The 26533-nt window shown below is 36.2% G+C and overlaps 1 protein-coding gene across 2 annotated transcripts in view; it reads left to right on the plus strand.

The window, feature by feature from the left end:
* Nucleotides 1–26533, plus strand: part of ANO10 (anoctamin 10) — a 117236-nt gene that overhangs the window by 15120 nt on the left and 75583 nt on the right. For both annotated transcript variants that reach the window (XM_035318039.1, XM_035318038.1), the window contains exons 9-11: nt 352–534; nt 5327–5518; nt 7925–8053. In XM_035318039.1, coding sequence (XP_035173930.1) covers nt 352–534; nt 5327–5518; nt 7925–8053 — 504 coding nt within the window. The remainder of the gene's footprint in view (nt 1–351; nt 535–5326; nt 5519–7924; nt 8054–26533) is intronic.

Below are 26533 nucleotides of genomic sequence, written 5' to 3' on the forward strand. Positions count from 1 at the left end.
TTAATTTGTCTTCCTTTAAAGTTCATTGCTTAGCTCTGTTATTAATAAACGGTCTGTGTTAAGTGTGTATCTTTATCCTTTATTGGGCTTGCTATACTGTTTCCAAGATACACCAAGATACACAAAATATTTACTCATCTAAGTCCTACTTGGTTCTTTTCAGTACGTGACCAAGAATGGGAACTAGAGCAGCTCTACTTTTCATTTGCTATTGCTAGTTTTGTTATGCTAGCCTGCTTCTGTCATAGTATAACAAATTGCAGTGTTAGTGGAACACACAAAATTGGAAATGATCATAGGTTTATTACAGATCTATTAATATTTATTTATTTATTTATTTTTTAACTTCAGAGCTTGGCCACCTTGCTGATAACTTCACAGATACTTAATCAGTTTGCAGAATCCCTGCTTCCTTACTGGCTCCAAAAGAGACACATGAAGAAGATGAAGAAACGCATGCATTCTCTGAAAATGGATGCGGACCTGTCATTAGTCGAACAAGTCAACTCGGAAAAAGAAATGGGCACCTATTTTGTACGTTGAATGAATGCTGTTATAATATGTAATTTTTTTGATTATAGGCTGCTGAAAAGCAGCCTCAGGTTAATTGTTAGCTGTAGCATGGCATGTTAGAGCAGAAATAACTGTTTTAATTTAAGAGGTTTGAATACATGGTAAGAACAGTTTGGGCTTTGGGTGGTAGCCATAATGTGCTCTTTAGAAGCAAAGAGCAGAACAGAGTAAGGAATTGCTTGATTCTCATTATAAAGTCTGACAGCATTTTTGCTTTTGAAACATTAGATCAAGTTCTGTCAGTTCCTTATGGTCAGCTACTCTTGGAGACTCCCTAGTGTCCACATACTTTCGTGCAAGTGAAAGCTTGGTGTCTTCTTATGAGTTGGACTTTGTGACTCTTAGGACTTACTGACTTGATCTCTGTTATATCCTCCAAATGCAACTTGTTTTGCTTACCAGGCACAGCAAGGTAGGGAAAAGAAAGTTTCCTTCCTATCATACATGAGCATTTACACACTCTCACAAAAGAAGATACATTCTGCTCTACTAAGAGATATACACTAGTTTACTAAGAGGTGTACACTAGCTGGGACAGTCTTTTAAAATAGAGATCCATATTCCTATCAGTGGCACTACCCATCATTCTCAAAGTAAAGGTTACATAGCCATCGTATTCTTCTGTTAGAGACTAGGGGTATATTTTTAATATGCATTTCTGGGTGGCAATTCTAGTTTAGACATTTCCTTCATTTAGCTTTTATTCCTTTGCTTTTGCTGTCTGTTGCTTGTGCTATTCTTGCAGAGGTGTAGCGAATCAGGTCAGGGAACTGATCCAGCTGAAAAGTAACTGCCAAAATAAGCCAGCTGTTTCTACTGTGGGGGTGGGAACATATAAGTGTGAAGGTTGTAATGGAAAGGAATGGGGACTGTTTAAAACTGTATTATAATTGAGGATGGTGGGAGGATGGATGTGTTACCGTGCCCTAAGTTACAGCACGTCCATAGCAGAGGTGTACCTGATATCTTCCATTGTGCTTGAAGTAGTCATCATATCCTTTTGACATCATTTGTTATTTTTGTGTGTTATTTTTTGTCCTAATAGTTTTGGATGTCATTCTGTCAGCTGTCTCTCCTTCTGTTTAACATGGTGTAGAGATTCCTTGTTCTTTGGAACCCGTTTATGCTTTCTGGCTATATCCTAGAAATGTTTCTAGTGGCACAATAGAGGCTGCAGTCCTGGAACAGTCTCAACTGCTATATTTGCTGTCTTCTGCATTTCTCTCCTGTTCTTGATCATAGCTCTGTTTCTGGCCATCTCTTGTGCTGGATGTGGCAGCACTTTTCTGGGCTGTACGTGATGTGGACTTCAGGCAATGCAACCTAAATATTTCTGGCTGGTTGGCCCAGCAGGTTATTTCCAGCTTCATCAGTTTTGCTGGTGCTGTTGTTTATGCACCTACGTGGTCCCAGTTGCATCAGCATAAAGTGGTGGGAGTGAACAGCTGAATTGGGAGCTACTTAAACCAGTATTATTGCTGAAAGAGGTACAGGCCCCTAATCTCCAAGGCACAAGGATGAGTAGCATGACATGGGGAAAGGATGGCAAGAGAGGGTGGTTCTGTTTCCTTTTCAGTTTGTTTTTGCACTTATGCTAGTATAAACTGTCAGTTAAACTGTAGCCTGAGAGAGAGCACTGTTTTCTGGGACCAGAAGTGGAAACAGGCAGAAGAGTCCAACCCTTTAGTCCAGTACTACTGCTGGAAGTTCTTGCTTCTTGAAACTGCAGCTTTGGCATTTGTAGTCTATCCTCCTAGTTTGGTTCATGATGGCCTCTGATTCAGCTCGTGGCAAACAAGGCAGCATCAGATTGTCACTGGTTTGCCTGTGGTGGTTTTAAGACTTAGCAGTTGTGAGTTCAGTTTCCTCCTCGTCACCATCTGCAAAATTTTAAGATATATTTGTATCACCTTATTAGCACTGGTAAGTTTTCTCGGAATATTATGATCCCCACCAAACATTTTGATTTGAATTTGTTTTATTGTATTTCACAGACTTTGTGTGGTTCATTACTTGCTGTTCTAAAGGAGTTGACAAAGTAAACATAAGTGTGTGTTAAGGCCTCACAGATTGGCTCACAACTTGCTTGATCAGCTGCTGCAAGCATAGTCACAAGAGCCTTAATGCTGTGTGATTTATATTTTTACAGAGCAAGAATTATAAGTAGATCATGTAACTTTTATGTAAACAGTACAGAACAGCAGAGTTTGAAATCTGTTTTCACATGTGGGAGTGCATCAAAATGGGAAGTGGAAAAAGAAATACTACCTCTGCAGTTGAAGAACTATACAAACATTCTTTTGGAAGTGTTGGTATTTCTTAATTTATATGGGGGGATAGATTTGGAGATGGAGAGCTTGTCTGTCTTACAATGGAGAACATAGTAGAAATTCCCAAGTTAGTCTTGTCTGAGCAGGTAAACTAGTACAGTCTAGCACTGTGCCTGCAGATAATATGCCAGCATAGGTCCAAAGGCCATGAATGGCATCAGGCATTGGTATGCCTGAACAAATAAGCTCTGTCTCCTGTCCCAGAACTAACTTCTTGTTCTGAGCTGGCAAATAGAAAGCTGGTGTGGTGGTTTTGAGTCACATTGTCCAGTGCTTCTTGTGCAGAACTGCATCTGTACTTGTTATGCTTTGAATAATTTTCCAAGGGGACGCAACAGGTCAATTGCAGAATTATCACTTTGTCTTGGAGTTGTCTACTTGTAGCCTTAGTTTCAGCTCAATGCCCTGTGTATTCAAAACTTTAAATTTTATTTTCAGTCTAAATATTTCACTTGTGCTATACTTGTGAATAAACAAGCACTAGACCACTGGTTTGTTTGCACATGCTGAGCTGTCAGCAGGCAACAGTACTTCTAAAATTATGTCTGTCACAAGGGGGAAGCATTTGACTATGTTTAGTAACAGAGGGGTTTAGCAGGAGTGTTGACAGAATGCTGTATTTCAGGCTCTTCGCTTTTCTTTTCCTTCTTTCACTTACTCTTTAATGTTTAATTCTAATTTTTATGTTTGTTTCCTTCCCCTCAAATCTCTCGAGGCCTTAACCTGGTTTAAAATGTAAAAGCTTCATTCTGCAGTCATTTTTTTTCCTGCTTCTCTCCTCTAGTTCATTTTGATCCTGAATTTCTTTGTTGATTCTCTTACCTTGATGCCATATTTTGTGCTGCTCCTGTGGCTGGGAGAAGGAGAGAACAGAAGGTTGATAGCAGCACAGTTTGAAATTTGTCTTTGACATTGGATCAGACTTATCTTTTCCTGCAATAAAGTGTCATAAATTAAATAGGAGGAAAATAATTTCTTTTCATGTTCTGCTGTGTTGATAGTCTGTGAGTACTGGGCAAGGAAACGAGAAGGGAGCATGAGGAAGCAGAGGGGATATTGTGCAGTTACCAGGAAGAGGATTGTAAAGGGAATCATTGGTCCCTGCCTGCAACACTTAACTGGGAAACTGAGAGCAGGGACAAATAAATATATGACTGCCACTCCGGTGAGTGATGCTGCCCAAGGGTCCCTAAGGAAGGCATCACTAAAATTCAGAGTTCATACACGAAATTTGTGAAATAATCTCAATAATTTTAAGTTATATAGCTCCTCAAGGTCTAGCCTGCACATCAGACTGCTGGACCCAGCCATACTGTGTGGTTTGAAAATGAGCTTGAGTGAGGAATGTAGCTAATGACTGACTCATGTTGATTTCTGAGCTTGCAGGCTTTTACTGCATCTCTGTTTGCTATAAGATCTCTAGGTGCTAGAGGTGACATTAAGTTTAATTATCATCAGCAAAAAGATTAGAGTATCATGTGTTTGCATAGAGACAAAACTAATTTTATATTTCTTGTAATAATCTGTTACTGTCAAGCTAATTCTTAATATTTCAAGAGAGAGGAAAATAGCCGTATGCCAATTGAAGTAGTTAATGATATTTCACCATCCTTTGTGCAATGAACAAACTGAACAGAATCCTTTTTAGAAATCAGTTGGTTTTGTTATTCATTTTTATAAATTATTGATGCAGTCACAGAAAACTACTATCGATGCAACAAAACTAGTATGTAAATATGTATAATAACCTACATGTGACTACTTAGCATTTACGTACCCACATTCTTAATTCAAAAATCAGGTGATAGATGCGTTGCAAATTTGCCATAATGGGGCTTCTTGTTTGCATTACTTGTTCCTTTCAGATGTCAGTGCTACATTCTGTCATTTCAGCCTTTAAATAGGCAATTAATTGAGACCTACTCATTTTAAAATAGATAAATAATTCTAGTAAAGAGTTGCTTATTTAATAACCTGTGTTTCTGGTTAGGTCTTTCACGAGCAGGCTGAAATACTAGGACATTTCTCGTCACGATGCTCTTACCAAAAATGTTCTGCCAGTTTAAATGCATGATGCTGTTTTCCTATCCAGCGCTGTTGCTTCAGTATCTGTTTCACTGAGATAGTCAGGACCGTAAATAGGGTGAAACTGTTTATAGAGTTAATTCACATGCTTCACATAATAAGGGCAAGTAGTGTGAACATTGCAGAAACTGCATTAGGCAAGAGAAAAAACCTTGGCCTCCCTTTATCAAGAAGTTTTGAGTAATTAAGTATTTTCAAATTAACTAGAGGATTTTTGTTTGTTTGTTTTGTACTGCCAAAGTACTGATTTAGCATGAGGAAGTAGTTGTATTGCTAATGCTGTTTGTTTGTTTGTTTGTTTTTTGGCTAAAAGTTGTTGTTTTTGCTCTGTTTTTCAGGGTACTTTTGATGATTACTTGGAGTTGTTTTTGCAGTTCGGCTATGTGAGTCTCTTCTCATGTGTTTATCCACTGGCAGCTGTCTTTGCAGTGTTAAACAACATCACAGAGATATATTCTGATGCCTTAAAAATGTGCAGAGTTTACAAGCGCCCATTTGCAGAACCCACAGCAAATATTGGTGTTTGGCAGGTAATATTTGTGTTTCCTTTTTAATCATGTATTTTAAATGAAGTTCACCAAATTTATTTAAGCTGTGTTTGACCATCAGCCACTTTTGAAGTTTAGTAAGTATTTTGTTATCTTCAGTGCCTTAGGATACTATTGAACTACACTGTATTTTGTAGGGTTTTCAACCATGTTATTTTTGGTTCCCTTTGAAAAGAAAACAAATCCTTTCATTAGTCCCTGTGTGTGTGTATGTTGTAGTTCTGTTGCAATTCCAACAAAGCAAAGCTGCCAGATACTACCTAGTGCTCTACAGCAAACATATTTCTAAAATGTTAACATCTGGTGCAATTTCAGAAGCACATAGCTCATCTCATGTAGTTTGAGAAAACTGAAGAATAATAGGTAAGTACCTGGATTCCTGAGCCACGCTTGTCTATGCACTCTTGTGGTTACTGGTGCTCAGGTTTGACTGATTTTAAAGTTTCTTAGATCTGTGTGCAGGAGCAGTACTTTTCTGTGCAGGTGTCGCCTACTTTAACAAATTAATGCTTGTATTTCTTGGGTTAAGGATTTTCTGCCCTTAGTTGTTGAGCCATACAATTTTGCAAGCACCAGCTAGTTTGGGGCCTGCCAAGTTGAGTACACCCATGAACTGATTCTAACTAAAAATAGCCCTGCAGAACTCCTCCAAAACCAGAGGTGTTTCTGATAAAAAGGAAGGATATTTAGCCAGAGACATTACCTGTAACATCATTGGCCTGATGAGTGTGAAGTAGGCTGGAGGAAATGTCTAGGGGATGATATGTGGTTTAGTGTTGTTCAAGATTTCTGATAATACATAGTAAAGATGAAGGGTGCAATAAACTAATAGACAGTTTAGGTTAGAGATATTGTAAATGTTGAAACAAATGGAAGATGAGAGATGAAATCAGGAAACGTTGAATGAAATGTACTGTGGAAACATGCAAGCCAACCATTCTGAGCAGTGTTTGTTAGGCGTATGCACAGAGAATAATGAAGTGAAATTATAACAAAAGTCTTATAATACGAAGTCATAAAAATGTAATATGTAATCTGATTGTATTGTAACATTTAATTCATTTTCACAGTCCAGTTCTATGCTGCCAGCATCTTGATGGCATAGCTGCATTGACCCAGAGGTGTGACCACGAGTTAAATGAGGCTATGGCCATTAGGTCCCAAGCATAGCTGCACGTATAGCATTTAGTCTTGCTAGAATAGCTTGTTTCAATCTAGCAAGTAAGCTGAAAAATTCTTAAACTAATGCTACAGTCATGATCTTTTTTTTTTTTTTTTTTTTTTTTTTTTGGTAGTATAGGCTTTTAAGTAGTAGTAGAAATGCAGATGCTTTGTGAATGAAAAAAAATGACTTAAGTTTTAGTCATCTGTTTTATGTGGGAAGTTAGAGCATTGGCTGAAAGATATCTGTTAAAGAAAACTGGAATTATTTTGTCAGGTGAGCTGAATCAGCAGCTTGTTGTCAAAGAGAAAGTTACTGCTGCTAATTCATCGTGACAATGCTACATTTCAGTATCAGTCTTGCTCATTCCAGAGAGGGCCTTGCAATAAGTAACCATTATATTGCAAAAGTAATTGTCATGCTGTAGTAATATTTTCAGACGTTTTGTGGGAGCTCTGCTGGCAAGAGCTTCTCAGCCTTATGCAACTGCATGTGTTTAAATGTAAATCTTTCTTTCAACAAATTTCAGCTTGTATAACTGGTTGTGATTTAAGAAAGCTATTCTGAACCATCCTTACATTTTCTGATTACTTAACTTTCAGAAGAAACAAAAACAGAATGCTGGGACAATAGTTCCTCCAGGAGTTTTGTTGTCTTTTCCTTTATCTTGAAAGAAATACTTTATTAGGAGTGTAACCGTAGATGAATTCACCGTCTTTCATGTGCTCAGATTACGAGTTGTGAAGAAACCAAGGATTAGGTTGTTTTTCTGACCACTACTTTTTTTGAGGATTATTCTTATTTATTTTTTCAGGAGATGATTTGGCATTACCTACATCGGGATGTTAGCAGTCTTTAAATAACTTCTTGAAGTCTTTACAGTACTATGGTATTGTGGAAGAATGCTGTTTAACTTTTTAACAACAAATACACACATAGAGATCTGAAATTAGAGAAAAATTCAGGGCTGCCAGGTGGGCTTTGTGGTATTGCAGGCCTTGTTGTGGCCTTACTGTTGCCTGTTTTTTACAGTTGACAAAGTGTAGTTGACTTGCCAGAAAAGTTCTATATTATAGAAATGGAAAGATGAAGAAAAATAAAAAAAAAATAAAATAATGGGTCTTCTGAGAATTTAATGAAGAGAGAGAGATTATTTAGAGCAGTTTGGAGACAGGTAAATTAGGGATAATGGCCATAACTGTGAATATATTTGTGTTTTATTTCAGTTGGCTTTTGAAACTATGAGTGTAATATCGGTAGTTACTAATTGCATACTGATTGGAATGTCTCCACAAGTGAATGCCCTTTTCCCAGACTCAAAAATGGATCTTATTCTGACCGTGGCATTGGTAGAGGTAAGTCTGGCCTCAACATTCAAACATTTTAGTAGCAAACAACATGGACGATTGTGGAAATGATGCCAGGAAGATTTTCTTCCCTTATTTTAAAAGGATTTTAGCATTTTCCCAACCAAAGAATTGTTTCAAAATATTGCTTTTTATTTTCTGTGTTTTCATGTATGGTGGATAATGTGCAATACTTTCTCTGTACATTCCCAAGATCCTGTTTATTTTTTGCTTCATGTCTTTAAAGAAGAATTTAATAGTACTATTTCAAGAAGCAAAATAACCTTATTTTTGTGAAATGGATGTTTCTCTACCTGTTTTTTGACTCCAGCATATTTATAAAAATGTCCTACATCATCTTTATAAATGTTCCCCATAATGGCTAATCTGAAACAAGTATGTATGATGACTGTATGTATGCTTATAATAACATTTGGGCTTCATCTTTTCCTAATTTTATGGAGTAAACACTTGAGTGTCTTTCCTTTTCAGGCAAATGACTGGGCATTTTATATCATAACAAATTGTAGGACTTTGTCCTTATGTCTCTTTCTCTTGGAGTTTTCTTGTATTGCTTTGCTTCAACTTTAAAAAAATTATGCTGTTTTAACTTTTAGGAATTCAATTATTTTTCTTGTGGCAAAAAAACTGTTGTTTATATGTAGTTGTTAAATTGAAATGCTTTATAGAGGTGTAGCAGCAGCAGGTAGGTACTGCAGTGTTGTTGTTACAGGTGTTACAGGTTATGCAATGACTTATGTGCTTGCTTGAAGTTTGCAGAGTTAACTCTAAATATGAATCACTTGTCAACTGGTTTACTGAAGTTTGAGTCTACAGACAACCAGACAGATTTTTTTTTTCTATCACGTGTGAACATCTGCATTAACCTCAGTGAAATATTTTAATGGAAAATTAATTTGGCAATTGAAATGCAATGGCATAATTAGTGCATTGCTGGATAATGTATCCAGAGGTCATATCAAAACTGTGTGACTAAATGTAAGCGGAGTGAAGTTTTAATATCAGGCTGGCTATCTGGTATCTGGGCAGGCCTCTGTTTCTTGGCAGGTATAGGAGAACACAAGTGTTTTTCCTCCCCCAGTTTAAATTCTGTTTATATGCAATCCTTTACCATGCTGCAATTCCTGTCTTCTAACTAGGAAGCCCTTGGAATTCCTTTTTAACAGTGCATTACAAAAAAAAAGATCTATAAATCCTATGAAAATGAGGATTAAAAAATGAGTGAATGAAGGGAATAAAGTTTGAAAGGTGAAGGTAAATTAGTACTGAGGGGAGATAAGACAAGAATGTTGTTTTATACCAAGAAGCAACTTTGACCAAGGCTACCAATCTAGAATTAACCACACTGTATGAAGGGACAAGTAGAGGCTAATGCTGGATGAACCAGAGGAGAGGAAAGGCAGTTGTTTGGTTATAGAGAAGTCAACCTTTCTCTCAATTTTTGTGGTTAGTAAAAATAAGCCTCATAATGTACTTGTCAGAAAAGGTATAGTTAAAAAATAGCTTGAATCAAAAGTATCCAATGTGCTTGATACTTGTATAAATATGCTGTTATAATCTATCTACTGTTTCTGTGTTGTTATAAACTGTTTATTATCTGAGAAACAGGAGACTAAAAATTAAAACCAAACATAGAAGTCTTCTAGTACCCTTTAAGGATGCACATTTCTGCAGCATAACAAGCCATATGACTTTTGAAATATTGTTGCATATAAACAATTACAAAACTCTTGAATGTGAAATTTAAAACTTCAGCAGTCTCCTGAGGGACAGACTTGCGGTGTATTTTAAACAATATTTAATACCTTCACAGGTTTCTTTTTGGGAGAGTCAGAATAGCATGGGTCATATAATTTTACAACAAGTTTTTAACATAGATTATGAAGTTCCTGGAGTCCAAAAGAGTTCTCCAAAGTGAGACACATTTATATATATATATATATATTAAAAAAAAAAACAACTACATGACAGTGATTACAACAACCATGGTTTTCACTTCTGATGATGACAGTTGCATTGTGGTGACAGTTATACTTATTCGCAGTTACAGGAAGGAATTCTTTTTTATTGGTAGTTATGTTGTACATATTTCAGGTCAAAACACTGATTACGAAAGGTAGAAGGAAGGGAGGATGAGTAGATGTTGTAGGACTGCAACCAGTTTCAGCAGCAGCATGGATTTTTGGCAGCTTAAAGAGATGTGTCTATTTTTGCCTTCTTCCTGGGTATTTATTTCTATTTTATCTTTTACACTGGTGCTTTCTTTTATCTGGTACATGATGAATCAGATTAAGAAACTGATCTGGCAGAAGCTGTCTGACCCAGTTCACCAGTGAAATGGAGAAGGGCAGAAACAACAGTGCGTGGAAGACAGGTTTGCCCTTTATAGTAGCGCTGCAGTTTGTGCTGGATTAAATCGTGGAACTTCAGCACCACAGCCTGTTCTTACTTTAAGTATTGCTTCATGCCTAAACTAGGAGAGGAGCACAAGTGTCATGCATTGGCACTATTCCCATGCACCTTTACTATACTTACTAATGATTAAATTGTGCATTTCGGTTATAAGAAACAATGTAGGAGCAGAATACGTCACTCATAGCCTCTAATACAAACCTGGTGCATCTGAGTGCGTCAGTGTCAAGGTAGGAAAAAATTCTGTCACATGTGCCAGGGTGTCAATAGAAGAACATTTTAGATCACCTACTGGAGATTCTCTACAGAAACACAATACAGATAAGTTATTTTACTTTCTGGGGATTGCTGCAGGTGGGTGTGAGAATTTTATGGTGTGTTTATGCTATGTTGACAGTGGTTTGGCAAGTGGTGTGAAAATGTTAAGGAACAGAAGAAACTTAGTAAACTACATATTCTTTCACATGTTCACATGTTGATGGGGTAGCCTACTTAAATCTTAGCTGTTGTTAAATATTTTTATCAGGTTTAAGTAATTGAGACTCCATTTGAATATTTATACCTCCGTTTGATGCAAAGCTAAACAGAAAACACTGATCTTACCAAAGTCAAGCATAAGTAGTAGCAATGTCCAGATTTTTTATTTTATTTTTTATTTTTTTTAAAGTGCTTTGTAATGATGGTACTAATACTCTTTCAAATGGAAATGTGTTTATGTGGCAACATCTGACACCGCTCAGTACAGATCTAATGAAGAACGTGTGGTGTTCTTGTAAGCATTCTGTACCAAGCCCTTACAGATTTATGCAAAATAATTTTTCATTAACAACCTTAAATCTACTGCTGCCTACACTCTTTGTGAGGATACATGACCAAAGTAAGTGCTAATTAAACATAATAAAATACCATGCATTTCATAATAAAATAATAGTAAGCATTAAAATCATAACATTTAATAATAATTCTGAAGTATTAAAACAGTGATCTTTTTTTCTGAACAGTTGACCTATTTTCATCAATCCAACATCTGCTTCCATGGCAACATGATTTTGAACCAGGAGCAGAATCATGAAACTCCCCTCTTTTACTTATGGGCGGATACTAAACGAGTGAAGCAAGTGCAGTTTTCAAACAAAGAAGTAGGTGTATGTCCTTAAAGCAGCAAACAACAAGCCCTTATTAACATCCTGCTAAAATGATTATGTCCCATAATTGTTTTAGTTCAGGCTCAGCTGTAGATGCACACTTTTGTTGGGAACCACAGGTGCAAAGTCGGGCATTCTGAGCAAGCAAATGCCTGTGCTCATCTGAAACTGTTCCCGGTCACCTCTCTCTTCTTGCACTCATTTGAGGGGGGGAAAAAGATTCTTAAAGAAATTTGGTGAATAGTCAGGGTATAGGTTAAAACATGATATAACCTTAATTCTGCAGTGCTTTTTGCTTTTTTTTTCTTCAAAAATTGTTGGTGCAGAGCTTTGTTCTTGATAACTATTTCTTTTTAATTTAGAATCTCATAAATTTGAAGAATGTTAATTAAATCACTTTCAGCACTACTCTGAAAGCTGGGTTCCAGAGATCAGTTACATGTACAACTCCTGGTTGTGTGTGTGTATGTATATATATATATATATATATTTAAGTGGTCCCTCAATAGAGGTGCTTTGAAGCAATGGCTATAAATTACAGGTTCATATCAATGTATCCTAAACTCCAAAAGTAACTCGTGTATCTAGCCCTCAAATGTAGTAAACTAATGGAAGACTTCTAGGCAGAGGTACATATAGTCTGGATGCTTTACATCACATAAAGGCATTAGCTTAGAAATACTATGTAATAACAGAGGGCCCTTTTGATAGCTGCAGTATAAAACCTGATCTTACAGTCTACAAATACAATCTACAAATATGATTTTGGGAATAATGTATAATGCCAACAGGTCTCGTATAGATGAAAATGAGGACCCTAGCATAAGTACATGAATAGGATATTTGTAGCAAACATGGTTTAATAAAGAGCTGGACTATGTGAATTCGATTTCATGGAGTCCTCATAAAGTTTGAATTATTTGTTCATGAGCTTCGCGTGTGTGTCAGTTCTGTAAGAGGTAAGGAGTAGAATAAGAGAAGTAACCCTTTCTTAAGGTTTGTTTTTCTCAGTGAGGAGAAACTGACAGTCCATTTATCAAAGGGTTGAAAGCAGGAATCAGAGCTTGCTAATAAAGCAGAGAAGTTAGTGTTCTTTTTAAGAGTTATAGCTAGTCCTAAATCAAAGTGGTTGAAGGTTGCCTCATACCTCTGCTATTCTCTAGCATTCAATTTTATTGTGTTTCTTCATCCTGGTGTACAGTAGAAGCTCTTTTGAGCACTCCTAATGTTACGGCCCCAACATTCAATCAGCCCAGCAGTAAACTTGGCAGTTGTTTCTGAAATAATATACCAAAGGATCTGGCAAACTCTACCAGAGCCAAGCAGTTTGTGTTGTAGAGAGTAGATGAAAAGGTACATTTATCATCTGTTTCCAGGTAGCATCATTATCTGCTTTCAAGATAACCTTGGGAGTTATCAAACATTGCATCCTGAGTGGAACTGAAAATATTTGGAATCCATTTCCTAAGCAAAAGCAGTTTTAGGTGTCTTGTTAGCTCCTAGTTTTCTTTTCCCCTTATAGTCTTTAGAAAAAATATCCTGAAATGTTGTGACAAACTTCAGTGATTTATGGTTCTTTTAGTGATAAAGCTGGGGGGAGGGTATTTTTTTTTTAAGAAACAGTACAGAACAGCCTGTTTCTTGGAAATGACATACATGAATAGCATTGTGATAGGGTGGGACTGAGGCTTGGTACCATAGAGTAGCCTTCTGCATGTGTGGAGCAAATGGCTTTGTCTGGGGTTTGAGAGATTACGGTTCAGCAGATGTGCAAAGTACGCTTATGTACTGATAACTTCACATGGTAAAGAAGTAAGAAAAAATGGTGAAGAATAGGCTGCACTAGTGTATACAGGTATGCATCCATTGACACTAACAGAGTTCTAACAGTGCACAGGGCAAGTAAAACAGCTGAGCATAAAGCAGTTTTTTGCTAAATTATTTCTGTGTTTGTGACACATACTTCTTTAAAAGTAGTAGTTGCATAGTTTCACATACAGAATTGTGTAGGCTGGAAGGAACCTCTGGGATTATTTGGCACAACCTTCTGTTGAAAGCACAATCCTAGGTAAGGTTATCCAGGACCTTTCCAAGCTAAGCCAAGCTCATTGAATACTTTCAGTGAGGGAAAATCCACCTCTTCTCTGGGCAACATCTTCCAACATTTAATTGTTCTTATGGCAAAGAATTTATTTTTTTCTTATAGCAAGATGAAAAAACTCTGAAGCAGCTTGTGGCCTGTGGCTTCTTGTCCCTGTGAAGAGAGCAGCTCTTTCTTCTCTGAAACTACTTGATAGGTGTTGGAAGACTGTGATTAGATCCTCCCCCCTCAGCCTTCTCTTTTCAGAGTTGAGCAAACCCGTTTCCTTCAGCGTTTCTTTGTATGCCACATTCTTCAGCCCTGTAATCTTGGTGGCCCTCCAGTAGGCTTCCCCCAGGTCTTCAGTCGTTGTTTTCCAAGTTGCCAGCGCCACTTTCAAAGAAACGAGAAGAGTGTTTTTCATGTGTGCTTATCTCCATATATCCTTCTGTCAGTTGCAGTGTGTATTCTTTCTTTGTCCTTAATGTATTTGCTCTTTAATTAGAGAAAATCACTGAAATAATTCCTGGAAGCTGTTGGACAACTCTTAACTTTCCTACTGCTGAAACTTTTCATCAATAGTCTCCAGGTGTTTGCCTTTCCATCTGCATCTAATTTTCTGGGGCATTGTAGCCTTTTCATACTGATAATGCATATTTATATGCACGCATGTATGCTCCTTGAGGGTGTTTCGCTTCTAGTGTCTGGTTGGAACGCTGTTACTTCATGTGTATCATAAATAGTTTGTCAGTTTTCAGGTACAAATGTAAATAGTGTTTACTGATAAGTATTTGATGTGTGGTTTAGATTTCTGTCTGATAGCTTGATTTGACATAAAGAAGTTAGCTATAGGAGAAAGCGCTTAGCTCTGATGAATAAATATTAACTGGAAAGCTATACATACGGTTCTTCTTCTGAAATGTTTAATGATAAGGTACAAACGTTACTGACAGCTTTACAAATCTTTTTTAAGAAAATACTTAGTAAGCATGCTCATCAGGTATATTATTCTAGTAACACAGATATCTTAGCCAAGACCCATCTATGCCTGCAATTGTGGTGAAAATAGGCAAATGTAGAAAGATTAATGGAAAAATCTCCTTTATGTAAATTGCGTAATTATTTGGTTCACTGATGTATACATACATAAAATAATTCTGCATCATTTCTAATTCTGCATGTTAAAAAAGGTTAATCCAAGCCACTGGTGATTTCAATTAACATATTGTTTCCATTTACAAATACCTCTACCTCACTTGGGAACAGCTTAATATACATAAGAAATCAAATCTAGAAGTCCTTCTTTAAACAAAACCATTAAAAAGGATGTTTTCATTTTTAATATTGTACAGAATGGTCATTTGATTTTTATATTTGATGCTAGAGAGATAAGAAACTGCAATTCAAATTATTCGTAGATGTGCAATTGTGAGCGATTAAAAACAGTTTTTAATATTTTCAGATGCTTTAATTTCAAGCTGAAGCCCTTTGAATAGTTATCAGAAGATGCTGGGTAGTGTTGGTGTAACACCTTGCTGGAAGTTCCTAAAGGTTGCTGCAGTATAAAAACTTAAAGTGTACTGGTTCTTCAGTTTGTTTGACAATATTTGAAGAATAAAAATGAGCTCAAATTTTTATGTATTTTGTATATACTGTACTTTTCAAAAGGTTCTTGTAATTGTAAGTTTAGTTTGAATGTAAAGATGTCAGATATTTTAGACGTGTTAGCCTTCTTTGTAACAGGGGAACAGATTGCTTCTCAGAGTGTTTTTTTCTCACCTTAGTGAGAGGCTTCTCCTTTCAGATGGGAGGAGGATTTATAGATTTCTCTATTTAAAATTGTATAAAAGGCTTGCCGTGAAGCAAATTCTTGTGACCATAACAACGAGGTCAAAAAAATGTCAGTTTTGGTGGTTGTATGTGAACACGGAATGTATTTAATTCTAAAATCAAGCTTTATCACAGATCTTTTTATTGCCATCTAGTGTCTTTTTTTAATATTCATTTTGATTTAGTATAAATTTTTTTTGGTCATTTAGTGGCAAAAGCTTGTCAGAATGAAAACAAACATTAAAAGAAAAAAAGATCTGGGTAAGTTTGATGCTGGTTGTAATTCCTAGCATTCTGTTATTATAGAAATATAAATGAATATTAACATTATCTGTTCTTAAATAGTCTGATCGCTTTTAGAATTACAGCTTTCTGGAAAAAAAAAAGATCAAATTGGGTTAGTAGTATGTACAAAGGAATGACAAAGCAAGGTCAGATCATAGGACTATCTGCAAGAGGCCAAGGGAAAAGTATATTAGTGTAGCTAACTATGTAGTCATTCTTCCTCAGAAGTAATTCCCAGGCTTTGGTGATGTCAGCCCTTGTAAGGACCCTTTTCATTATTAAAAATGATCTGTCCAGAGTTGCTTATGAAAGTGTATAAATATTTATAGAATGGCATATCTACTTTTTCATAAGAACTTGAATTATTTTATAGTAAAAAGCTACTTACGTTAGGGAACTATTGTTAATGTACTCCTTGTAATAATAAGTAATTACCATGGATCTTGGTTCTACTCCAGGTTTTTCTAGCTTTCCTCTGCTCTTTTTTTCAATTGTCTTTTCTGTGTAAGGACTTTTAATTCTCAGTTGGATGCTGTCGGTGTGGGTGTGATACAACAGTGAAGGTTAAGAAATCAGTGGCATAGGAAGCGGTGTAGCAAAAAGGAAATCCTCTTCCCTTGCCATCAGCCAGGTGGGGTAGCAGGAATTAGGAGCTACAGAAGGTATCAGGTACTAGTTAACCGAAAGACCTGAACTTTCAAGAAGGATCACAGCAACATTTTAACTCATGTGGGGGTCTCTTCTGTAACTGCAGCAGAAGTTACTGTCTTCTGGGCTTGTACCATTCCTCATGAATTTAACATTACCTGTTAGTTACAAGTGTGTTTTTATGCCATGCCTATACTAGGAAGACTAGATGGGGAAGGTACCTTGGAAAGTCTTCCAGGAAGAGAGCATGTTCCTTATCTACGCTAATAAATGCTTCAGAACCGTCAACCTGGAAGAATAGCAGGAAAAGACTGGTCAGGAGAATGTTTTTTATTTTTTTATCCCTTCTGGGATTGTATAAGGCTGCCAAAAAGACAAAACTTCAAAAAGGAAGATGAATAGGGAGCAATTGAAGATGATGACAAGACATTTTAAAGAACTTTTAAGAATCAGACTTTCAGATTTCTTTAAAACCCACTTAGCATAATATTGCCCACAAAGAGGTTTCCTTTCATGGATAAATGTTTTTTTCAGCTCAGTCGTGATCAGTATGTATAGCTTCCTTGCTGGCAGTTGGAAATTGAACTATCAAACAAAAGACAAATTAATACCTATTAATATTCATTATTTACCTTCTACTTGATTGTTTATTAATTGTTTAATGACAAGATGGAATATGAACATTCAAAGCTGCCTGCCTGCACAACTATTCCAAAGGTTAGCTTAGCATTTCAGGAAACGGAATTATTTTGTAAATAATGTATTAGCTTATTCAATTAAATTATTTAAATATTTTTTGCTAGTGTGGTATTTATAGTTGTCAATGCAAGCCTGAATAGTGGCATTAGCTAGAGAATATGTATAGCTTATAGGATTCAGAAACCATATTTCCATATACCTGTGATGTAGCTTGCAATAGCATTTTTTGGTATTGTTCTTACTAGAAGATTTCCTTCTCAGGAATTGTGATGTTCTTCCCGTTTCCAAAGTTTAATGTAACTCTTTTGTCTAGGGAGGTGTTTTTGTTTTTTAAAAAAAACATATGTAGCATTGGAGGATAAATCCAATTTGTTGTTTTTATCCTTAGTTGTCTGAGAGTGAAGATGAGCAGGTAAGGGAATCCAAAGGTAGAAAATGCAGGTTTTGCATCTGCAGTTAGAAAAGAAATGGAGAACAGAAGTTCAATAAAAATGTCTTAGAATAACAGGAGAAAATCAGTCATAGCTGTGTTAGAGCCTCTGTATTGTCTGTTACATATAAACATCTCTCTTCTGAGAGAGTCTTTGTAATATAATAGTTTTGCTTGCATGTTTTCCAGTTTTAAAATTGCAGAATAATATGCTTTTATTTATAATTATTATTTTTGCAATGACTACTGACACTCTTTGGTATGGGAGTCTTAAGCCTTCTGGATCCACTTTTGTTTTCATTTTGCTAGCTTTATTATACACCTACGCAGTGTTGTAGATGCAATTAGTAGTCATTTATTGGAAACTTGCAGCATGAATTCTGGAGTCTTATGTTAAAAATGAGCTCATTTATTTGCTATACTTTTGCCCTTCCTGCCTCTCTTTAGAATAAGTTCCAGAGCATCATTTGCTTTTTAAAATCTGAAGTTATTAAAATAAATAAATAATCCATTATTATTTAAAGTGTTGAGAACCACCTGGCACAGTTAACTGATTCTGGAACTTAAATTGTGCAAGAAAATGTATAACTGGACCGAAAAGCTGTTGTACATACATATATTTACTGGGCTCTGAAAGTGTTTTATTGAACACAGATTGAAGATTGTCATGAGTCATGGTGTAAAGTAAATGTCAAAGGAAGTGGGGCTTAATTACTTCATTTTTGCACTGTCTTTGTCTTATAGTGGAAGGAAGTGTCAATCCAGAAAGTCACTCTTATGATCTGAAGAAATTAGTGGTGTGATCCATAAATTTTAGAGAGGTTTTTCATTAACTGTGGCAGTGTGCAAGGAGCCTGGTATGTGCTATTTTCTATTCCAATACCTTGAACAGTGCTTTTGATGTCATGGGAGACTGGTAATGCATTGGTAATTGCTAAATTTCTACAGTGAATTTCTACAAAGGATGTAGTTAGAATCCGCTGAGAATTCATAAACCATAATAAGTTTGATCAAGGTGAGTTTTAGTTGGGATTTATCATAAGATATAAAGTAAGCGTGTATGTCTGTGTGTGTGTGATGGGGATTACAGCTAAACCAATATCAAATATGAGGGTATCTTTTATTAAACTTGAAATATTACTCTGTTTGCAATACTCGAGTTTCTCACCTCAGTATTTTGTTCTGAAGTTCATAACCATTGCAAAATATTCTGCGTGAAACTTGTTTTAAAATCTAGTGAAATAGGAATAAACAGTTCAGTAAAAGAAATGTTTAATTTTTTACAATTGTATCTTAGCAAATAGTTAGTGAGTTCAAGTACTTTCTCATTCTAGATTCTAAAAAGCTTCATTTTAAGAAAAGATGACTACACCAGAAGTATTTTAACAGATAAAGAATTCATGTGTCTTGAAGAATAGTATGTTGGAAAAATTGAAATATTAGTTTAACGCTGGTTGCATTTGGCAGTTCTGCTTTTTTTCCTGTATAGTTGTAGGAACTACAGGGGCAAGCAGGAGAAATAGAATAGTAGTGTAATGTCTTTCCAATGGTTCTCATGCCAGTTCAACAAATCTGGGGGAATGTCTCTACTTTTTTTTAAAGCGTACTAACGTGTGTATGGGAAAGATTTGAAGGTTGACTACTTAGGTGTGAAGAGGGAATCTACTACTGATATTGTGAAGTGCTCCTGTAAGTCCTTGTGTTTCTGTTTCCCTTCATAATTACAGGAGACTAAAATTACTTTTAAACTTTGACTGCAAAGAGTACTTCAAAAGCACATCAGGTAGTAAAAATGATATGTGGCCATATTCTTTCCCCTGGAGACAGCAGATGGAAGAGTGACACTGCCATTGTCACGTTAATAAGTTTGTTAATTGGGCTTCCTAACTTTGGATCCTGTCATGACCATGTAAAAACTAACTTTGGATATGTTAGAAGGAATGGGTGGGTCTGCCTTTTTATGACTTCTACTTTGGGTTATTTAAGCTCATACTTTAAAGCTCCATATAGCACAAATATAACAGCTGATATCCTAAATAGTACTGACTACATGCTCTTGAGGACTGCACAGTTTTTGTGTCATTATGGCTGAAATTGCAAGCTGTGAATTTGCTGAGTGTCAGTAGAGGTTTTTACCATTTTGTTTTTCTGTTTTCTATGAATCTTCTTTCTTCCTTGTTTCTGAAGGTGGAGTGAATAACAGTGATGGCAGCCTGGTCATAGATTAAACTTTGAGAGCTGTAGTTTTGCAGTTTAAATTGAGGAGAAAAAAAAAAAAAAAGTATAGCAATTGGTCAAAAGCTGTATGTTGTAAAATATCTTCTCACGCGTCAGAGTGCATACAGCTGTATGATATATTTCTGAAATTTTAGCTAGCAAAGCTATTTACTACAACTGCCTTTCTAACACAAACATTGAAGAAAAAGGGGGTAGGCTTGCAGCTTCTCCTGCAGTGTCACGTTGTATTAATAATTGCAGCTACATCTTTGCTCAGCTTCCCTCTGAAGACATCTGAACTGCAGAGATGAAGGAAGCGATAGGAGCATAATCTTAGAAGCCATAAAATGAGACAGATGCTTCTTTTGGTCCCACAAAGGAATTGTGGCTGATGTATAAAAAGTGTAAAAAGTTGTTTTGTGGCTTTTTAAAGTTTGGGAGAAGACTTAAAACTTCACTGACTACTTCAAACAAAATAAGCTTCCTGTCCTGTCATTTTCCATTAGTACATTGTCTAGAGATTTTGCCTTGTATATATTTTTGTATATATACAATTTATAACACACAATGATAGCTTAGGTTTTTTTTTTTTTAATTATTATTATTATTATAAAGTCAAGATGTAAAAGGTAAATTCATACTAGATTCTTTGTCCCTTATTAGGCACCATCTACAGCTATGAAGCATCCTTTTGTTTAATGTACTCATACAGAGGACTCCTTCTCCTATAGAAAAGTTCCAGTACATGCTATGTTGTGATGCTCTTTTTAGCATGCCAGAAGGTTTGTCTTATCTTCAGTAACGTTGTGCCGAATCTTTTGAATTGGTGCTATACATCTTTCAGTGTGTAGCTGTTTGTTTTTACTAAATCTCAGGTTTTTCAGTAAGACTATGTCTTCAGTTTAGCAGGATTGCTGCTCTTGAGAACACTTGGATTTCTCCTTGCTTGATGTCATGTGCACAGTTTTTAAGCATGTTTTCCCTTTCAGTCACACAAATTGTTAATGAAACTATTAAATGAGGGTCTGATCCAGCACAGATCTTTGTAGGCCCCTACAGGACAGTCCTTCCAGCTTGACAGTTGCTAATGATTACCGTTGGAGGGTTTTTCTTTTCCAGTCAGTTGTGTGCTTTCCTGTTCAGCAGTTTGATTTAGACTGTTGTGACATTGAGACTACTATCAGTCTTGTCAGAGTACTTACATTTACTTTTATTGTTGCTTCTCAACCCACATTTGAAGTTGTAAACACTCCAGCACTACAGTTTCATTTGTGAATGGTTTCACAAGGAATTTCAGAAGCATATGTTATTGTAAAAAATTGGTTTCTAGTTATCTAACAAATTACAACAAAGGATGTGCTATGAGTCCTCTGCCACTGTTTTATCTATGATAAGCAATCAGTATTACATCAAGTCATGTCTGTGTTAAAATGTGTCTGTGAAAGGTAAAAATCACACAGAAAAGGTTTACAGAGGCCAAAAAATTTAATTACCGGTTCTCGTGTTTTGAGACAAGAACTGTACCAATTTTAAAAGCTTTTTTTTTTCTTTTTTCTTTTTTTTTTTTTCTTTTTGTGTGTATGATGCCTTTGGACCATTGTTTATGGAATTAGAATTTTCTGGATTGCTGCATTAAAGGATGAGGGCGAGTATGTGTGTAGGAAGATTTACCCATATTTCCTAATCTAAAATCTAGGTATTTTATTTCCAAATAGGGTAGCATGCTAGTCATCTGCGGTAACATAATATTTCAGAATATTAGACAGTCGAAGGTCTGGCAGTGCTTGGAGCTGATGTACATTGAGATGAAATGTCTGATGTGCTCGCAGTTGGTAGTGTTTCTGTTTTCAGGTCACTGACTAGAGTTTAAAACTAGAGAATAAATATACCTGTGGAAGGGCAAGAAAATCCAGTGGAATAAAATGAAAAGAACACAAAGCATTCACTTAGGATTCTGGTAATGCTAGTGTGGTGGAGCTTATTACCTATGTATTAGTATACTTCTTAAATTCTTAGAATCTGGAGAATTCTGTGACATTATGTGAAACCTGTGGAATTATTTTTATACCTTTGTTGGCAGTTCTGTTCTTTGTTGATTATGTTTCTGTCCCTGGATTTAGTAACTAAGCCATGCACTCAGGTGTACGAAAAATGAGCTTCTCACCTTGAATGGATAGCTTGCAAAAGAGCTCACAGATAGGCTTTCAGTGGCTAGACTTCAGTTGGGAGATATTGCACCAGTAAGATTTTATCTTGGAGGATAGGTGGGTAGAAACTTGGAGTATGGTAGCAGCTCTTATGATTCTTCTACCACTAGAGGTCTTATTCGTACAACAGTGAAAAGTATGCTTGAGAAGATTGCCTTGAGACAGCTTTCTGGTGACTCGTGTGATCCAAGAAAAACAGAGAACGCATATGGAAGTGTGACATTGAAGAAATGGATATCAGATGATGAAGTTAAGAATGTTATGAACTAGCAATTTGATATTGCTGGTTCTTCTAAACTTGGAAAATTGAATGAGAGATTATATCTCAGTCCACAATTAGATGTAGAGGCTGATTAGGAGTAAGAAAAGATTGGAGAAAATAAATGAAAATATTCCATCCAATATGTTTTTAAAGAAGTTTGCCATGAATCTGGGATGTGTTTAATGGATCTCTTTACCAGAACCATGTATGTTTTGACATCAGTTGCATTATCTTGGTTTCTGCTTTTCTTTTGCTTTTCATCACAGATGAACGTTTATTTATTTTAACAGTTTGCACTAACATGGAAGATATTTCCTTGGGAATGTGCTTAATATGGAATGTGCCTCATTCACAGAGCCTATGATCCCAGTGCAAGTATTCTCTGTTTCCTGTTCATAAAGCCTGAATCATAACAGCAGCATATAGCATCTCTTTTGGCACTTTTCAAGAGCCTCCCTTTTGTTTTTAAACATTGTTTGGCAGTTGCTTGGCTTGTCAGTGCAGAATCTGTGGAGACAGCTTTCCTGAAAACTGCTACTAGCTTTGGGTTTTGCATGCATATGCACTTAGAATTAATTTTTCCAAAACTGAAGTTGTTGATTTGATTCTGTTCTTTTGTGTAGAAGTCCTGCAAATTTTGTTTAGTGAGTCTTAAGATGTGGAATGACATCTGCATGTTCTGAGTCTGTGATTAGCAGGTATGGAATAATGTAGGCAGCGTGGCTTCACAGTGACTGAATACTCCTTAGATACAGTGTAAAAAATAACGTGTATATCACTTGGCAGTAAAATTGTTGATTATGTACCGGAGTTCTTACTGGTGCTGGTAGTAATTACACAATGGGGAGTTTAAAGGGAAGCTTGGTGTAAGGAGGACAAGAATATTCCCTTTTAACACCCCTCCCCCAAAGAAAAACAAAACCAAAAACCTTTGAAAGGCAAATTTGTATTTTGAAACACCCCCAAAAAAGACTAGTTGTCCATTTTTTAATTTCCACCTTGATCATTGATACCTCTTTTCCAGAGGAAACCATCTCTTTGGAGGTCTAGCAGTCCATACTACTGCAAAGCTGTGTTTCTGTGCATATAATGTTCTTCTCATTTGGCATAGTGTCTTGGTGTTGCACTGCTGTGGCAAAACAAATGGTAGCATGTATTGCCTTTCAACACTGACTTGGTTTTTAATTTCTGCAGATGATTTTTTTTTTTCCTCTTCCTGTTGACCCAAGTGTCTGCAAAAACTGGACCACAGCAACTTCTCTCATTGTGTCTGACAGCTGTAAGACCCAGATGCCAAGTTCTGGCTCCCAAGCCTTGACCTCTTCTTTGGCTTCTTGTCTGGTCTTTTGGCTGGCTCCTCTGCCTGTTGCTGTGGCAGCTGCGGAACTGTCTCTGGAGCCGATAGATGCAAAGCTAGCTCATTCAGATTCTGCTTCATTGTTGGTGATGCCACTTCTCTTAGACATAGCTCTGCGAGAAATGTCTGTGCGTTTTAAGTATATTCTAAAAATGAGAATTCTCAAACTGCTGCGGTACAAATACCGATTTTTAATTTTCTTGCTCTAAATAGAAAGTGTTTGGCTCTGCATTACTTGGACCTAAAAGTACTCTTCATATAAACATATGGCACAAGGAATAGTGATTTTCCATCCCTGACATTTTTGTTTGGCACTAGCTTTCTGCATAAAACGAATGACAGAACATTCATTGTATTGAAATATTTCAGCAGCTTTGAAAGGAGCAAGTATGTCTGCAAACGTGGTTGAAGAGACTTAAAAGGGATGTGCTTATTAATTTGAAGACCAACATGTATTTAATGTGTTACCTATTCATGCATTTGGTATGAGTACCTATGCATGAAAGGAGACTAAGCTGGCTTGAAAGAGGTTCAGTAGTTTCTAGACGGAAGGGAAAAGGCAAATGTGTGAATACAGACAGGGTACAGGGCTGGGTAGTGAGCCTAAACCTTATTTTAGGTGACTGCAATTTGTAAAAAGAAAACACGAAGTACAATATTTTCTTTCTTTTATCTAAGCAAAAAGTGAAGTTTTAATGTCCAACAAAAGCGTCTATTGAAATGCAGGATCATTAGAGCCAGACTTACCAGTGAGAAAATACAAATAAGGGACTAATGATCTTAGAGGTGAAACACTGCCTATGACTTCAGCAAAACTAGAAAGCAGGAGCAAAATACAATCCTTCAGTGAAGATTACATGGTTGCACTTTGGCAGAGGATGTTCAGGGTTTTAAGAAAAGCTGCTGTAACTAGATAACCTGTCAGTATGTTTATCACAATGCCTGGGCTTCTATTTCAGAGCGGAAGAGACGGTCATGAATACTGAGAAGAGGAATGTAAACTGTTTCTGAGCATTTCAATTAAAAAGATGAGGGGGGGAAAACAGGTTTGACCCTAACTACTCACAATATATTTGAACATAAACATTTGTCCTCAAACCACTCCAAAATAGCTGTGAAATAAACAGAAAGAGAGTTTCAGAAGGGTCAGTGTTCCATCTTGCTGGAGGAAACTGAAAAAACAGATACTCCTTATATCAACGATCGTTCATATACATGACAGTTTGGGTACAGATAAGTTGGATTTGGGTAGTTCCATATGCTCGTGTATTTTGGGGACTCAAGGTAATCTGTATTATTATATACAGAGTTAATGTTCTTTGCTCCTGTGAACTGGAGAGAGACAAAGTTTGCCATGTTCTCAGCCTCAGCAGTTTGGAGAGAGAGAAAATTAAATAAAATAATTAAAAATTTCAAGATGAAATGTGGATGAGTCATTTCAATACTTGGAGCTCTTCATAATTAGGGAGCATCAGGTGCATAACTCTACAGAGATTTGGAGAAAGAAAGGACTAGATCAAAGCTCTTCTGGTTGGAATTATTAAAGCACATTTGCATATCAGTTAATAATTTGCCATATTTTTTAAGGGTTCTGTTAATTTTCTAAATCTCTCTTGAACTGTACACTGTAATTTAAACAAGTGATTCCATACTGTAGCAGCTTTCTAATTTTTACCATTTAAAGTTTAAGCATTAGTAACAATAATAAGAATAAATTTAATACTGTAAATAGAAATGCTGAGATTTTTACTTTAAACACAAAATCAGTCCCAAACAGATTTAATGTTACTGATTCATGTCTCTTAATGAACATTAACACTCTGAAGTTTTGCAAGACCTTGAATGTTATTTTTCTAACATATTTGGATAGTTTTTTTTTATTAGCCAGTTCCCAAATTAAAATTTCATCCAGACCCACCACCCGTTCCAAGGTTCCAGACGTTCCCTTAATAGCCTAAGCACTGATCCACTGACTTTTGGAAATCTTTTAATGTGATTCCAGGTTTTGAATCTGTGTTTGTGCATATTTAAATGTAGGTTTCAGTTTAGGTCCAGCTCTGAATATGAAGACACATAACAGAAAACTGCCTTTATTTTGCACAGGAGAGGTCTTTTTAATGCTGAATACCATAAATGATGGGCATTCTTTTCAGATTTCTCTTGTATCTAAGATATGAGGGGAATGTTATATTGCTTAAAGAATTTTCTTTTGCTTTTGCTTTTTTATTGCAGTGTTATTGCCTCCCATTGCCTACCAGGGAGCGTTGGCAACCAATTCTAAATGTATGCTCTCCTAATTGCATATAGTCTGTCTGCCACTGTTTTTGTTGTTGTTATTTTTTGTTTGCTTGATTTTTTTTTTTTTTTTTTTTTTGGTCAGTCCTCATTCAAACCCTCATCTAGCTTGAAGCCATCCTGGCCTCTGCTAATCTATTTTTATCTGCTAATTGGTTTTCCTGCTGGAGGGAATCACACATTGTAAATGGAGGTACTGATTTGTCTTGTCCATGCATGATGTTTTTGTGGCCTGGTGAATTGCCACATTGTTTGGTAAAAACTGGTTTATTTTAGAATATTAGCTGCATATAACTTGAATCAACTAAAGTGTAACTGAAGGTAAAATTGTAATGCAGCACACTTTAAAAATTTCATAATCATCAAGTGTGATAATTGATTGCAGTATGCAGTCTTGTGTGAATACAGGGGAAAATTTTTAACAGAAGGATGTAGGTTTTTTTTTTTTTTTTTTTTTTTAATCCCAAAATACTTGATTGATATATGTCTTCTTGAAATTGGTAGAAATTGGCATGGTCAAATTTCTGTATATATGAGTTAGGGAACTGGACTTGAGGAATGGGGTTGTTTTCACCAGAGCTAAGCATTAGTCCATGTATTG

The sequence above is a fragment of the Oxyura jamaicensis genome, chromosome 2 (assembly GCF_011077185.1).
Source record: "Oxyura jamaicensis isolate SHBP4307 breed ruddy duck chromosome 2, BPBGC_Ojam_1.0, whole genome shotgun sequence".
NCBI classification, from domain to species: Eukaryota; Metazoa; Chordata; class Aves; order Anseriformes; family Anatidae; genus Oxyura; species Oxyura jamaicensis.